This window comes from Neopsephotus bourkii, unplaced genomic scaffold (genome assembly GCF_033783945.1).
Source record: "Neopsephotus bourkii isolate Nb327-2 ecotype Australia unplaced genomic scaffold, CSIRO-AGI_Nbou_v1 NB_1660, whole genome shotgun sequence".
Classification (NCBI taxonomy): domain Eukaryota; kingdom Metazoa; phylum Chordata; class Aves; order Psittaciformes; family Psittacidae; genus Neopsephotus; species Neopsephotus bourkii.
Window position 1 is genome coordinate 273,620 of NW_026902134.1, and position 14,050 is coordinate 287,669.

At 63.2% G+C, this 14,050-nt stretch overlaps 4 protein-coding genes across 8 annotated transcripts in view; 2 read left to right on the forward strand and 2 right to left on the reverse strand.

Moving 5' to 3' along the window:
- On the reverse strand, window positions 1-4,840 carry ENTREP3 (endosomal transmembrane epsin interactor 3). Of its 2 annotated transcripts, none has more exons than XM_061375311.1 (12): window positions 4,458-4,840; window positions 3,824-3,880; window positions 3,603-3,713; window positions 3,347-3,472; window positions 3,155-3,262; window positions 2,831-2,991; window positions 2,645-2,744; window positions 2,478-2,562; window positions 1,815-2,396; window positions 1,202-1,267; window positions 811-1,058; window positions 1-244 (listed from the first exon to the last, which is right to left on the reverse strand). In XM_061375311.1, exons 1-12 carry the CDS (start codon window positions 4,674-4,676, stop codon window positions 68-70), a joined length of 2,040 nt encoding a protein of 679 aa, XP_061231295.1. In that variant the 5' UTR covers window positions 4,677-4,840; the 3' UTR covers window positions 1-67. The 2 variants fall into 2 exon arrangements, with proteins under 2 accessions (XP_061231295.1, XP_061231294.1); XM_061375310.1 differs by having other exon boundaries at window positions 811-1,106.
- RUSC1 (RUN and SH3 domain containing 1) overlaps window positions 1-14,050 on the forward strand; it is a 45,003-nt gene that overhangs the window by 8,643 nt on the left and 22,310 nt on the right. The window lies entirely within an intron of this gene.
- FDPS (farnesyl diphosphate synthase) overlaps window positions 3,380-14,050 on the forward strand; it is a 26,993-nt gene continuing 16,322 nt past the window's right edge. Inside the window, exon 1 of the mRNA XM_061375314.1 lies at window positions 3,380-3,383. The gene's annotated coding sequence lies outside the window, so the exon portion shown is untranslated. The remainder of the gene's footprint in view (window positions 3,384-14,050) is intronic.
- Window positions 5,833-14,050, reverse strand: part of LOC133224038 (dual specificity protein kinase CLK2) — an 11,640-nt gene continuing 3,422 nt past the window's right edge. Inside the window, exons 4-20 of one of the 4 annotated variants that reach the window (XM_061375283.1) lie at window positions 13,588-13,684; window positions 13,174-13,240; window positions 12,347-12,463; window positions 11,960-12,126; window positions 11,464-11,558; window positions 10,996-11,125; window positions 10,569-10,651; window positions 10,257-10,336; window positions 10,011-10,101; window positions 8,007-8,084; window positions 7,838-7,927; window positions 7,641-7,761; window positions 7,418-7,546; window positions 7,147-7,306; window positions 6,800-6,901; window positions 6,572-6,689; window positions 5,833-6,495 (exon numbers count right to left, since the gene is read on the reverse strand). In XM_061375283.1, the coding sequence (XP_061231267.1) occupies window positions 6,349-6,495; window positions 6,572-6,689; window positions 6,800-6,901; window positions 7,147-7,306; window positions 7,418-7,546; window positions 7,641-7,761; window positions 7,838-7,927; window positions 8,007-8,084; window positions 10,011-10,101; window positions 10,257-10,336; window positions 10,569-10,651; window positions 10,996-11,125; window positions 11,464-11,558; window positions 11,960-12,126; window positions 12,347-12,463; window positions 13,174-13,240; window positions 13,588-13,684 (1,872 nt within the window). In that variant the 3' untranslated portion in view covers window positions 5,833-6,348. Of the gene's footprint in view, window positions 6,496-6,571; window positions 6,690-6,799; window positions 6,902-7,146; window positions 7,307-7,417; window positions 7,547-7,640; window positions 7,762-7,837; window positions 7,928-8,006; window positions 8,085-8,170; window positions 8,301-8,922; window positions 9,589-10,010; window positions 10,102-10,256; window positions 10,337-10,568; window positions 10,652-10,995; window positions 11,126-11,463; window positions 11,559-11,959; window positions 12,127-12,346; window positions 12,464-13,173; window positions 13,241-13,587; window positions 13,685-14,050 lie in introns of those variants that run through there. The other 3 variants (XM_061375281.1, XM_061375280.1, XM_061375282.1) reach the window with 3 other exon arrangements.

Sequence of the window (14,050 nt, forward strand, 5' to 3'; positions counted from 1 at the left end):
CACGTCCGAGGGCCCTGGCGCGGAGCGGGGCCCCCCTTTGGGGCAGCGGGGGACGGGGACCCCGCGCTCAGAGGATGCTCTCGTTGTCCTTGCAGGTCCCACTGAGGCTCCGCGGGCGGCCCCGCTCCAGCCGGCGGGCGGACAGGAGGCGGCGCAGGGACGAGGTGGAGCTCAGGTCCCCGCAGCTCCGCAGGTGGATGCCGTCGTGGGGCCGCTCTGCTCCGGGCCAGGCGCTCCAGGGAACCTGCAGCCCCATAGGGACAGGCTGCAGCCACGGGCAGGGTGCTCCAACCCGGCCTTGAGCACTGAAAGGGATGGGGCAGCCGCAGCTTCTCCATTCAACCCTTTCCAGTTCCCCAGCACCCTCACAGGGAAGAGCTTCTGCCTTAGATCCAACCTGAACTTCCCCTGTTCCAGTCTGAACCCATCACCCCTTGTCCTGTCGCTGCAGTCCCTGATGAAGAGCCCCATCGGGGCCTCCTGGGCTGCGCAAGGTCTCCAACATCCCTCAAGCCAAGGCTGGGACATCCCAGTGGCTGTTTCCGGGCTGTGGTGACTCAGGGGCAAAGCCAAAACCATTGCGACACGCAGGGTTTTCCCACTCGTGGCTACAGCTGGGGACTAAGGGATGGAGCTGTCACGCCAGGGCAAGGGCAGTGACACAGGAGGGAAGCTCCGGCCACAGCCCCTGCCTGGAGCATGCCGACACCATGGGGTGCACGGCGGGGGAACAGAGACCCCGGAGGTGCTGGAGTGAAGATGGGGAGCAGGGAGAGGAAGAGGCTGTGGCTGGGGCCCACTGGGACTCACCTGCTTGTGCCCCTGGGAGCTGTGCCCGGGCACCTCCGCGCTGCGCTTGGGTCTCTGCAGGAACCTGGCCACGAGCCCGCGGGTGCCCCTGCACACCTTGAGGTCCCCCAGGGACCGGGTCGTGCTCGTGGAGAGCTGCTCCGTCACCTTGGAGGGCAGCGCCTTGCTCTTCCCTGCCGAGCCGGCCCGGAGCAGCGGCGGGGAGGCACAGTGAGAGCGGCGGCACAGGCAGGCCTCGGAGCACAGCCCTGCGGGGACAGCGCCATCGCACCCGGGGAGCCTGCTCCCGATGGGGCCTCTCCCCAAGCCCCAAAAGGATGAGCCTGACCCGCACGGGCTACAGGAACACCCCCCCTCCCTTGTATAGCCCAGTCCATCCCAGCACCCTGACCTGTATCCGCCGAGGAGCTGGACGTGGTGTCCTCCAGTGCTTTGGTATAAAGTACTTCCCTGAAATCTGCGGGGAGCAGAAAGAGGTCTCAGGCTTTGGCAGCATCCTGCATCCCTGTGCGGAAACCAGCACCAGCCCGGGCAGGAACCCCTCCTCCCAGCACAGCAGAATCCCCCTGCCATGGGCACGGACCCCTTCCACTGGAGCAGGATGCTCCAAGCCCCTGTGTCCAACCTGGCCTTGAGCACTGCCACGGATGGGGCATCCAAACCTTCTCCATTCAACCCACCCCAGTGTCCCAAAACCCTCACAGGGAAGAGCTGGTGCCTAAGATCCCATTTCCATCCCCCCTCGGGCAGGTTCAAGCCATTCCCCTTGGCCTGTCCCTCCAGGCCCTTGCCTAAAGCCCCTCTGCAGGTTCCCTGTAGCCCCTTTAGGCACTGGAGCTGCTCTGAGCTCTCCCCTGCTCTCAGGGATCAAACCCCAGGGTCTGGAGCAGCAGGAGCAGGGATTTAACCTCACTTAACCTGAATCAACACCGTTTAACCCAGCCCCACCGCACGCCTCCGCCGCACCAGGCGCGCATCCCCCTCCCGCGCCCATCGCCGCCTACCAGCGCGTCCGGCCGCGGGGACGCCGGGGTCGCTGCGCGCCCTCACGAGCGGGCGCGGGCTCGGGCTCGGCGCGGGGCCCGGGGACGCGGGGCAGGAGGTTTCGCTGTTGCGCCGGAGCTGCCCGAGGCGGCCGGGGCCGAGCCCCGAGGGGCGGCCGCGGCCCCGCAGCGCCCCCTTGTCCTTGAGCCGCACCTCGGGGAAGCAGGGCCCGGCGCAGCGGGACAGCCCCTCCAGGCGGTTGCAGCTGTGGGTCACGGCTCCCCCCGCCAGGACCCCGTCGTGGCCCGGTTCCGCCGCCGTGGAGCAGGAGTAGGAGCGCTCCCCCCGCACCCGCGGCTGCGGCACCTCCTCGAAGGGCCCCTGCAGGCCCAGCACGGGGCTGCGCGGGTGGTGGCTGCACTGCACGCAGTCCACGCTCAGGCAGTAATCGGCGCGGCTGCGCTGGATGGAGCGGAACAGCACGAAGTCCACGGAGCGCATGGAGCCCTGCAGCTCCAGCAGGCACGAGTCCTCCGAGGGGCTGCTGTCCCCCGGGATGTCCATGATCTCGGACATGATGAGGGACCCGCTGTCCATGGACACTGCAAGGAGCGGAGCGGGGGGGCAGTGAGGAGCTGTCCCCCCCACGGCCCCAGTCCCGTTCCTCAAGGGGGCACAAGCACCTTCTCCGCTGAGCACGATGGAGGGGACCCGGTCGCAGGTGCAGGTGTGTGAGCCCTCCGTCAGCGGCAAGTCAAAGAGGGTGGCCTGTGGGGTGACACAGTGAGGGCGCAGGCAGAGCAGGAAGGAGCCCAACGCGCCTGCCCCATCCCCTGCCCACATCTCCCACCTGGCTGTCCCCCCGCAGCCCCATCACAGTCTCATAGGAAGGGGGGAAGTCAGTCGGGTAGAGGGGCACGGGGCTGTCCATGGAGCCATTGTAGGTGATGCTGTGGAGGCACGGGCAGAGAAGCGGTGTTGGGTGGGCCAAGCCCTGCCTGGGGCTCACGGCCCCCCGGCTCCAGCAGGCAGGTACCTCTGCGCATCGGTCTCCGAGCTGCACGTGTACTCGGGGGGGTAGTAGGGGGGCGGCGGCACCGGGGGCACGAACTCCTCGAAGTCCATCATGCTCTGCAGAAAGGGGTCGGGGGGGGACGTGCATTCCAGCGTCACGGAGCTCGAGCGCTGCGGGACCAGCTGCAGGGAGAGCGGAGGAGGAAGAGCTGGGACCCCCTGCACAGGCATCCGGCAAGGGATGCGCATCCCGAGCCTTAATCCGGATGGGGCCGGGTCCTGCCCTGGCACCCCGGGGAATGCCGGTCCCAGCGCCGTCTGCTCCTGGGCCAGGGCTGGGACTCACCACATGGACGATATCGAGGGAGAAGATCTGGATGCAGCACACGACAGCAGAGAGCGTGCAGACGACGGTCGAGAAGACGGTCAAGCCGCAGACACTGAAGAGGAGGTCCTGGGGGGCAGCGAGGTGAGCACACGCTCCCATAGAGCGCAGTGGGGTGCCCCAGGGAGCCCTGGCCCCGCGCGGGGTCCCCACCTTGAGCGCCGTGCGGATGCTGCGGCAGTCGGGGTTGGGGAACATGGTGAGCATCTCGCTCTGCCGGCTGCAGGAGGCGGGGGGCGGCTCCGGGCGCGGCTGGCAGCAGACACACGAGTCCCTCTCCTGGGCACAAGGAGCACAGTGAGGGGTACCCCGGAGAGCCCCGCGGGAGCCCTGCCCCACAGCTCCCCCCGTGTCCAGAGCCCGGCAGCCAGGGCTGAGCTCTGCCCCACTGCCCCGGGGCCCATCGCACCCTCTCACAGGCCTGCAGGGACTTCACGAGCTGCGCGTTCTGGCAGGACAGGATGGACCCGGCGAGGCTCAGCATGATGCCCAGCACTGACAGCAGCGTGAAGAAGGTGATCTGTGGGCACAGGGACCTGCTGCGTGCGGCCACGCATCCATCCACAGGGGGACGTGGGGTGCTCAACGCCTCGCTCTGCCCTCCCTGCCCTGCTCCCCCCCAGCACCTACCACCAGTGTGAGGGGCCGCTTCCAGGAGATGATGCCGACAAGGCCGGACAGCGCCAGCTGCAGATGCACAGGCCCAGGGGTGAGGATGAGGAGGGGTCTCTGCCAGGCAGTGAGGCCCAGAGCAGGCCCCCAAGCCCCTGGGCAGAGCCCCCTGAGCCCCGTGGGCCTGGAGCCAGCCCAGGGCCATTCAAGCAGCTCCAGCGCTGCTGCAAGCCGGGCGAAACTGCTGATTCAGGGCACCGGGGAGCCTGGGGACTGCGGGCAGCTCCGCGCCGCAGGGGCACTGTGGGGCCTGTGGGGGTCCTGCCCTCACCCCACACACACAGCGGGCAGAGCACCCCAGTGTGGGGCTGGGGAGCAGGGCAGGGCTGCTCGGTGTCCCCCCCCCCCCACTGCAGCAGCCCCGCTCCCATCCCTCCCAGCACAAACTGCTCAGGGTCTGGATAGAACCGAGCCCCCCCCCCCCCACTGCTCCTGGGGTCCCCATCCCACATTGTCACCCTGGAGGAAGCCTTGGGATTCTCCCACAATGCACCTCGGCAGGCACAGGCGGGGGATGGGGGAGCAGCGGGGCCACACTCCCTTGGGACAGGGCTGAAGGGACCCGGCTGGCCCGGACCCTCCCCGGACTCACCGAGAAGCCGGCCCAGGAGGGGCAGGAGTGGCGGATCCTGGCGGAGGGCGTGATGGTGGCGGCCACCAGGCTGAAGGTGACGATGAGGACGCCCAGGATGACTTGGATGAAGCCGAGCACCAGCAGGATCTGCAGCCAGGTCCGCTGGGCGCGGAGGTGGGTGAGGCTGCGGGACGTGCGGCCGGTCAAGGAGCGGCTGGACTCGCTCGGGGAGGGCATGGCTGCCCCGGGCGGCGAGCGGCGGCTGCGGGCCCCGGAGCCCCGGGGCAAGCGGCGGCACCGCGCCAGGACAGCGCCGGCCCCGGGGGAAGCAGGAGCGGGCGCTCTGCGGGAACCGGCCGGGCTCCACCTTTCGCCTCCCGGAGGATGCTGACGGCGGCGCTGCCCTGGAGCGGACCCCGCCTCACCGGTACCTCCGCATCCCGGGCAGAGCCGGGCCTACGGCTCCCGGCGGGCGGCCCCGCGGCTTCCTCCTCTCTCGCCGCCCCTGTCTCGCCGGGGCCCCGCGGGGGGGCTCATAGCGCGGTGCCGAGGCCGGGAACCGCCGCCCGGGCCCCCGGGGCAAGGCCGGGACTCGGGGGCCCGGGCGCCGCCCAGGAGCATCCTCCGCGGGGCGGGGGTGTTCCCGCTGCCCGGAGCGCCCCCGGTGCCGGCCGCTGCGCATCGCCCCCCGCCGAGCCCCGGCTCTGGGCTCGCTCCCGCCCCGCAGCGGGGCCGCGCCCCCCCCCCCCCCATGGCACGCCGGGAGCTGGAGCGCGGCTCGGCCCGCCCCGTCGGGGCCCCGGTCCCGCCCCCCCCCCCTCCCCCGCTCCGCTCCCCCCCCCCCGGTCCCGGTGCACGGAGGCACGGAGAGAAACTTCATTTATTCCTTAAATAAAAGCCGAGGGCGCGGCGGGCTCAGCAACGCGCGGGGCCGCGGCGGGAGCAGGGACCCCCCCCCCGGCCCAGAGGCACCGGCCCCGTGGATGAAGGCACGAACCCTCCCGCCAGCCCCGGAGCAACAGGGACGAGGCCGGGGCACTGGGAGGAGATGGGGCAAAGCAGAACGAGCAGGACCCAGCCCAGGGCTCCCCGAGGGGATGGGGGGCAGTAGGGGGGGGCACAGGCTGCAGGGGAAGAGTGCTGGGCAGGGGGGCAGAAGGTGATGAAGGTGAGGGGGGGTTTAGGGGTACCAGGGTCCTTCCTTAATGCCCAGCCCAGCTCTGGGCTCCACCACAGGCCTGGCTCAGCTGCTGTGGGGCACACGGCTTCAAGGCCAGCAGCCCCCCCCCACCGCTGCCCGGGTGCATCACACGCTCCTCATTCCTGTGCCTGGAGCAGGCTCAGCTGTAACAGACTGGGGGACAGGATGGGAGCTGCCCCCCCAGCTCAGCCCCACCACCACCAGAGCAAGCTCCTGGGGAAAGCAGGGGACGGACGATGCTCCTGGCAGAGAATCGGGTCCTGCAGCAGAGAGAAGGCAGGGAAAAGCCTCCAGGGAGAACCTGGGGGGGCACAAGGGGAACCCAGGGCAGACAGATGGGGAAACGGGAATGTCCAAGGAATGGGAGCAGCCATTTCGGTCCCTGTCACACATCTGGAGGAGCCTCCTGCCCCCAGCAGCTCAGTGCTGGAAGGGAGGGCGATGAACAAACACAGGGCTTGGCCACAGCACCTCCCACCCCGCTCCATCCCCAGTCCGCTGAGGGGAGGGACCAGCACAAACCAGCGCAGCCTCCATCCGTGAGGAAAGGGGTTAGAGCAGCAAACGCTTCGGGCACCAGCACTTCCAAGCTGGGATGAGGCAGCCTCTGAGAGCTGATGCAGACACACGGGGATCCAATGACAGTGCAACCTGGATCTCCTCTCCCTCGGGAAGAGCCCACGTGCGACGAGGAGCCGGGGCCCTGCCTTAGGGCGCCCGGAAGGCGTTGGTGGCAGCGCCCGCAGCCGCGTTGGCCGCCGCGTTGCGCACGGCCTGGTTGGAGAAGACCCCGGCAGCAAACTCCTCCTGTGCCTTCTGGAAGCTGGCGCCCGTGCGGCGGTACAGGGAGTGGATCTGGGATTGAGGAGGGGCTCAGGGCCAGGGCACCCCAGCGGGCAGAGCTCTGTCCCTGTGCCTGCTCCAAACTCACCTTTTTCAGCATGATGATGCCCAGCACAGCCACTGCTGTGAAGGACAAGGACACCAGGATCATCATCACCGCCACGGCCGTGTTCTTCCGCAGCGCTATCAGGCTCAGTATCCAGCCACTGCAACATAAGAGGCAGTTGCACAGCACAGGTCCCCTCTTGCCCATCTGCCTCCTCTCTTGCTGGAGTACTCGGCTGGCCAGGGCTCCCCAGCTCTGCCCCACACACACCTGAACCCCCAGTTGGGGATGCCAATGGCCTGCAGCACATACATCACGTTCTGGGCAAAGAAGACGAAGAAGAAGACAAAGAAGTTGAAGGAACTGTCACTCCTGGGAGAAAGAGACAGGCGAGGTCAGGCCACAGGGAAGAACCCCCAGAACCTCCCTTACAGCAGGGGGGGGCACAAGGAGAACACAAAGCTCAGTGCAGAATCACAACAGCCGCAGACCCAAAGGCCACCAAAGGGGCTGGGCACCAACCTGTGCCACCGAGCAGCCCCATGCCCCCAGCTCCAAGCCCCAGCCGTGCAGCCTCCCCACAGCGCTGCTTTGCTGGCCTGGGAGCAGATACACACCTGAAGGCTTTGTACATGGGCCTGTACCAGCAGACAAAGGAGCAGGGCGTGTAGAGGAGAGCCCAGAGGATGGAGAGCCCGAAGCCAGAGCCAGACGAGGGATCCACACAGAACCAGGCCAGCGAGGACAGGAAGTTCAGGAAGAGAGCAATGGTGCTGGCTGAGAGAGAGGGGATGTCAGTGGGGCACCGCAGTCCCACACACAGGCGTTAACCCCAGCTCCTCCAGAGCACACGGGACACGCGCTGCCCTGCTCCCCGCCGGGCCTCACCCATCCACAGGTAATACATGGTGGAAACGGTCTTCTGGAAGTCGGCGGGGATCTCCACCGGGATGTCCTGGTAGAAGCAGGGCTTCACGGGGCAGAAGGACGGCAGCGGGGGCCAGTTGTTGAGCCTCGCTGCAGGGGAAGGAGGCGACAGGCAGAGAGCGGTGGTACCGGTGCAAGGGGACCCCGAGGGGACGGTCCCTGCCCGGCCCCCCCGGCCACTCACTTGCGGTGCCGCCGAGGGCCGCGTTCTGCAGCTCCCTCTCCCTCCGGTCCAGCTCCTCCGCCTTCCGGTTCAGCTCCTCCTGCCGCTTCAGCAGCTCGGCCGTGGCGGCCGCCGCCGAGGCCTGCGGGGCGAGGGGGGAAAGGAAGCGCCTGCTCCCCGCGCCCTTCCCGCGGAGGCCGCGCCGCCCGCCCCGGTACCTGCGTGCCGTAGGAGCCGTAGTTGCGGGGCTCGGTGGGGCTGGTTCTGCGCGGGGGCTGCGCGGCCGGGGCCTGGTACGGCGGCGGCGGCTGCGGGGAGCAGAGGAGCGCGGTGAGGGCCCGGCCGCCGCATCCCGGCCCCCCCCGCCCCGCCCCGCCGGGGCCTCACCGTGCCGCTCTCGAACGGGTTGTACGCGTCCAGCGCCGCGCTCTCGGGACCGGGCCCCGGCGGCAGCAGCGCCGGGTCCTGCAACACAGAACGGGCGGGGTGAGGCGGCGGAGGGAGGGAGGGAAGGAAGGGGGATCCGCGCCGCCGCTGCCCCAGCCCCGCACCTGGAACGGGTTATCCGGTAGCACCGCGGGGCCGCCGCGCTGGGCCATGGCGCGACCGGGACCGGGACCGGGGCCGCCGCCGCCGCAGCCCCGTCAGCCGCAGCCCCGCCTTCCGCCGCCGCCGATTGGCTGCCGCCCGTGACGTCACCAGCGCCGGAGAGCTCTGCGGCAGGGGATCCTCTGCACACGCGCGGGGCCGGGCACGTGATGCAGAGCTGTCCGGTAACGGGAACCGGCGCCCCCATGACCCCCCCCTCCCCAAGCACCGTGTGCCAGCGCCCCAGGACCCTCACGGGGACGATTCTGCCTCAGACCCCTTCTCCATCCCCCCTCGGGCCGGTCAAAGCCGTTCATTCCCTGCTCCCGTCCCCGCATCCCCTGCCCAAAGCCCCTCTCCCGGTTTCCCGGAGCCCCTTTAGGTCCCACACTAGCCCAGGTGAAGCCAGGCTTCCCCTCCCTCCCTCTGCGCGGTGCCAGGACAGCGTCTGCCACAGGCAGATGGTGCCACAGCCAAGTGCTAAGCTCAGAACAGACCAGGAGCGCTCCGTTCTTGCCACCCCCCAGCACGGCCCTCCCAGACACCCTGGCAAAGCACCTGCACTGAGCTGGAACCACGTCTGAAACAACCCCAGCAAGTCCCAGGGCAGCACCGGTAAGACCCAGAGACACACACTGAGGTGGGTGCTTGACATCCCTTTTCCTACAACCATCACCGAGAGCGGCTGCTGCTGGCTCAGACCCAGACCTGGGGCTTTATTCACTTCATATTTATTTCTCCACAAAGACTGTACAAAATCCTTATAAAACTCTGGTGTGGGGATGGGCTATGACATTGATCCAAAAAATAATTCCCATGCAGTCCCACCAGTTTCATAACTTACAAGGAAACAGATAAGCTACAGCGAGCTGCGAGTCCTGGAGTATGTACACCGAGGAGGGCAGGAGGAGACAGAGCAACACGTGAACAGAGGTATTTACATATGGACACACAGGCCCCCTCACCTCATGATAACGGCAGCAGCAACAGTAGGAGGTTGGGCCCGTGGTGCTCAGAGGCCGCTATAGAATATGGGCTATTTACAGTATCTCACATATTAACAGCTTTACAAACTTGTCCAGGGGAGTTTTACTCGTGTATAAAAAAAAAACCAAACCAAAAGCACCAAAAGTCTGAATAGAAATGACACAGGCCTCCACGGGGGCTAGAATGTGAGCGCAGGCTGGCGCCCGGGCCGTCACCGGCTGATGTCCCTGCTCGAGTCCCACAGTTTTGTGCTGGGCTCCATCTCCAACATGTCAAAGAAGGGGTGTTTGAGGGCTTCGGCCAGGGTGAGGCGCTTGGAGGGCTCGTACTCCAGCATGCTCTCGATGAGGTCAAAAAGGCGGTGATGGTCCTCAGCCTCCGAGGTCAGGTATCGCTGGGCAGATGGAAGGGGAAGGTTAGTGCTGAGGATGCTGCATGCAGCCCGCTCACAGGGCTCTCCCTGGGCTCAGTGGCCAAGACGTGGGGAGGTTTGGTTTGTTCAGACCATCACTAATCCCAGACCTGAGCTCTACGCTTTACCAAGCATGCAACTGCTGAGCTCCCCCTGCCATCTTTCCCCACACACTTCCCAAGGTCTCCATGCCCTCCTCCTCCACCTCAGATTACGCTCAGGCTGCTGCAGCCTCCCTCATTTATGTCTGGGATAGCCAATGCTCCATCAGGAACGCACTGCCCTGACTCTCTTGGTGGCCCAACCTTGCCCCCAGGAAGATCTTCCCAAGTGGGGCACGCACTAAAAGACTCTGCAATGAGAAGAGGCTGCAGCAAGCAGGATTCCTGCCCACCCCTCCTTACCCGCAGTGGTTTGCAGTTCTCCCTCACGTAGCGCCCAGCAGAGGTGTTCTCATCCCAGTCCAGGCGGCCATGGTAGAAATACTTCTGTTTCCTGCCAGAGAAAGAGGTGGGAACAGGTTACCCCCACCACCAAATGCCTTGCAGCAACAGCAACACGCTCAGCAGGCAGCTTCAAAGCTCAGCCCCTCAGAGAAGCGCTACCCTGAAGCAGGAGCAAGCCTGTGGTACCCAAGCAGCCTTGCCCACCTCGTCTTCCGGATCATCCGAGACGGAATTGGCCCCAAGATCCTCTCCATCATGGCCAGGTGCTCCCGGTTGTCATGCGTCTGAGAGGGAGAAACATAAAGGGAAGGCATGGAACAGATTCTGATCATTCCAGCTCCAGCCCTGGGTACTCCCCTGCTCAGAACCCCTTGCTGGGCAACACCTTGGTTGTCTCTACAAGACTGCAGTGATGGAGGGAAGCCCATGATTCCCAGAGGCTCCTGGCTGTACTGGGGAGCAGCCAGCATCCTCTTTCACCAGTTGTGAAGTAGCCATACAGCGTACAGTTCTCACCTGAAACAGGGTGAAACCCACATAATACTCAAAGATGATGCAGCCAATGCTCCACACATCACAGGGCTGGCTCCAGCCAAGCTCTAGAAAACAATGTGTTTTAAGTAAAAGATCCAGTTACAGCCTAAGATTCCAAATCCCTCTCCCTTTTGGAAACAAACAACTGGAAAACCAATCCCCATTCCCACCAGGCTCCTGATACACTGGTGCCAATACACCATTGCTGGTGGCAATGCCAAAACACCAACTTAGGAGTTGCTGCCTGCCCCCCCAGAAAAGAGCACTGCAGAGCATGTTACATAAAGTGTTTCTCATCTCCCAGGGTAAACCCAGAACAGCTACTGAAGGATGCTCCTTAATCCAGCAGGCAGCACCCAGTGCCCCAGGGGATACGCCTGCCTCTGCAGAGAGACCAAGGGGAACGTACCCAGGATGACTTCTGGGGCTCGGTAGTGCCTGGTAGACACAATGGTGCTGTGATGCTCATGGTCAAACGTGGCGCTGCCGAAGTCCACCACTCTGATGGCTGTGCTCTTCACGCTCCGCTCATCCCGCTTCTTCCCAAGGGAGAACAGCATCAGTTACTCAGGAGCTCCAGGATGTAGACTCAGCCCCTTCCTTACACAGCCAAGGCTTCACCACAGGGCAGGGGAAGGCTTCAGAGGCTACACTAGCACAGCCCCAAATGAGCTCCCACCATCGGCCAGGTAAGCCTGGGGTCCCTATGGCTCCCCCACAGGCTACAGACAGCTCATGCAAGATACAGGCCCTGAATGCGTGCATGAACGTAGCTGGTGAGCCCTGTGTCTCCTGGCTCCACATTCTGACTCCTCCCTCCTGCTGCTAAGGCCAGGGAGAGCAGAACCCAAGGCACGAACCCCAGAAGCACCCTTACCTTTTCCAGGTTATAGGAGAGCTCATAGTCGGAATTCACAAAGAGGATGTTCTCTGGCTTGAGGTCGGTGTGGGTGAGTTTGTTGTCGTGCAGAACTGAGGGGCAAACAGAGGCGGGTGATGGAGCAGAAGCGAAGTGAGGCTACACCCACCCAAAGAGCAAGCATCACTGATTCAGGCTGCTCACACTGGCACCAGTTTAGCCCACATTTAGAATGGGGTGTGAACAGGCTGCTCCAGGCCAAGATGATTTGTCAGAAGCACATTTATCATACTGATCACCCAAACGCGTAGGGGGGTGGATGCTGAAGTGCTCTGAGCTCCTGCCAGCCCCCATGCATCGGAAAACATTACAATCAGGAAAACAAGCATCCCTTCCAAGCATGCAGTCACCACTGGAGGCAGTGCAAGGCTTAGGCTCAGAACTGGCGCTGCTGGGAGCTGCACAGCCCTCCAGGTCAGCCAAGGAGCAGTGGAGAAGGGCAGCCAGCACTTACATTTCACAGCCTGGCACACCTGGTAGGCCATGTGCCGCACTTGGTGGATGGGGTAAGGCAGGTAGTTGTTGTCCTTCAGGAAATCAAAGGTGCTGAGCCCCAGGAGCTCGAAGGAGATGCACATGTGGCCGTGGTAGTCAAACCAGTCAAACATCCTGACGCAAAGACTAAGAGCAAAAACACGAGGCTTGAGACAGAGCTGCACCAACCACCCCACTGTTATCCCTGTGCCTGCTTCCTCCTTCCCTTCTCATCCCACAGCAAGCCAAGATGCCTCCAAAACGTAGCCACACACAGGTTCAGTCACCCACTATCAAATACCTCTCGCGTTCCAGCCCTGCAACTGCAAGGCTTCCCCTTCCCTCCTAACAGCAGGAGCCCACTCACTTGGTGTTCTCGGGATCCTTCTCGTTGATCTTCTCCAGCACGTTGATCTCCAGCCGAGCAGCCTCCTTGTACTTCTCGACGTTTTTAATGATTTTGAGAGCAACACGGGCAGCAGCCCTGGGGGAGAAACGGGGATAAAGCTCGAGATCAACCCTGAGCTGGGCCACGGAGCCCGTGCCCTCCAAAAAGGGCTTTCTGAATCTGCCTCACCCTCTGCAGCACAGCCTTCCACCACCCTTCCCAAGCCAGGAGGTGGCTTTTATTAAGGGCTGTCATAGAATGGTTTGGGTTGCAAAGGAACTGGAGATCATCCAGTTCCAACCCCCTGCCATGGGCAGGGACACCACACACTAGACTGTGTTGCTCAAGTCACTGTTCAGCCTGGCCTTGAACACTGCCAGGGATGGAGCATTCACCACTTCTCTGGGCAACCTCTGTCAGCACCTCAGCACCCTCACAGTAAAGAATTTCTTCCTTATATTCAATATGAGCTGCCCCTCTTTCAGTTTGAACCCATCACCCCTTGTCCTGTCATTCCAGTCCCTGACAAAGGTCCCTCCCCAACATCCTTGTAGCCCCCTTCAGACACTGGAAGCTGCTCCATCCACCAAAGCAGCATCTTTTCCCTCCTTTCAAGCACCCCCCAGAAGCTCCCCCACCCTTCTCCAACACATGGGCAACCCCAGAACTTGAGTGCCCAGACCAGCTTGGGAATCCTGGGAACAAAGAGGCTCATTTCACCCCCAGGCTCCCACGTTGAGCACAAAAGGCTCCATTGCCAGCTCTGGTCTCTCTTTACTCCTCACCACCACATCCCTGCCACGTACCTGCGGTGATCGATGCACTGCACCACCCTGCCGAACGTGCCTTCCCCTAAGGTGCTAATAATCTCATCTGGGAGGGAGAGAAGGAGAGGAAAGCAGATGAGAGAGTGAGCACGACCTGGATGCAGCGCATACACAAGGCAGAGGAGAATGCATTGCAACACCTAACCTGCACACAGCTTGAGAGGCCGGAGCAGCGGAAGGCTGACACCGGCTGCACAAGGCAACAGCCCTAATTCCCTGGCACTTCAGTAACAATACAAATATAAACGTAGCTTTAACAAAAGGGGAAGGAAAAAGGAGAGGGTTTCTCTTTAATAAACAATGGCAATAAAATGAAACAGAAAGATAAGACAGATCTGCGACTGCGATGGGAGCTTAACTAGAGAGCTAAATTATGTTACGATTTGGCTGTACATCTTTCTTGTAGCCAGTCGCCGACGCGATAGATCAGATGCCCCTCGTCGTCGTCCTCCACACTCTTGGCCCTTCTGCTGCTCTGTCGACTCCGCTGCTGGCCCAGGCAGACAGGGAATTCATCATTCACCAATCACATTTTCAACCCAGCGCAGCAGCCAGCGTCACGCATTGGTTGGTTTGGAAATTCACATGGTTGTTTGAGGAGGGGTTGCAGGAGGAGATTCCCAGCCAATTCATACGGCACAGAGGAATATATAACGATAGGGATATTGCAAGGGAACATGTCAAGATACAACACACTAGCTCAGAAAAGAAAAAAACAGTTTGCTTTTCGTTGTAGCCAAAAAGAAAAAAAAAAAAAAAGAAAAGAAAACCAAAAGGAAAAAAAAAAGAACCAAAAAAAGAAAAAAGACCCTACAAACAGCCCCACCCGAACCAGTGCGAGAGCAGAGACGGTCAC

Bases quoted from the DNA above. Each gene is read 5' to 3' on its own strand.
- ENTREP3 (XM_061375310.1), bottom strand. From the start codon at position 4,676: ATGCCCTCCCCGAGCGAGTCCAGCCGCTCCTTGACCGGCCGCACGTCC. The intron at 3,881-4,457 runs GTGAGTCCGGGG...GTGCATCTGCAG, and splicing joins CCTCCTGGGCCGGCTTCTCG to CTGGCGCTGTCCGGCCTTGT. The intron at 2,397-2,477 runs GTGCTTGTGCCC...CGCTCCTTGCAG, and splicing joins CATCGTGCTCAGCGGAGAAG to TGTCCATGGACAGCGGGTCC.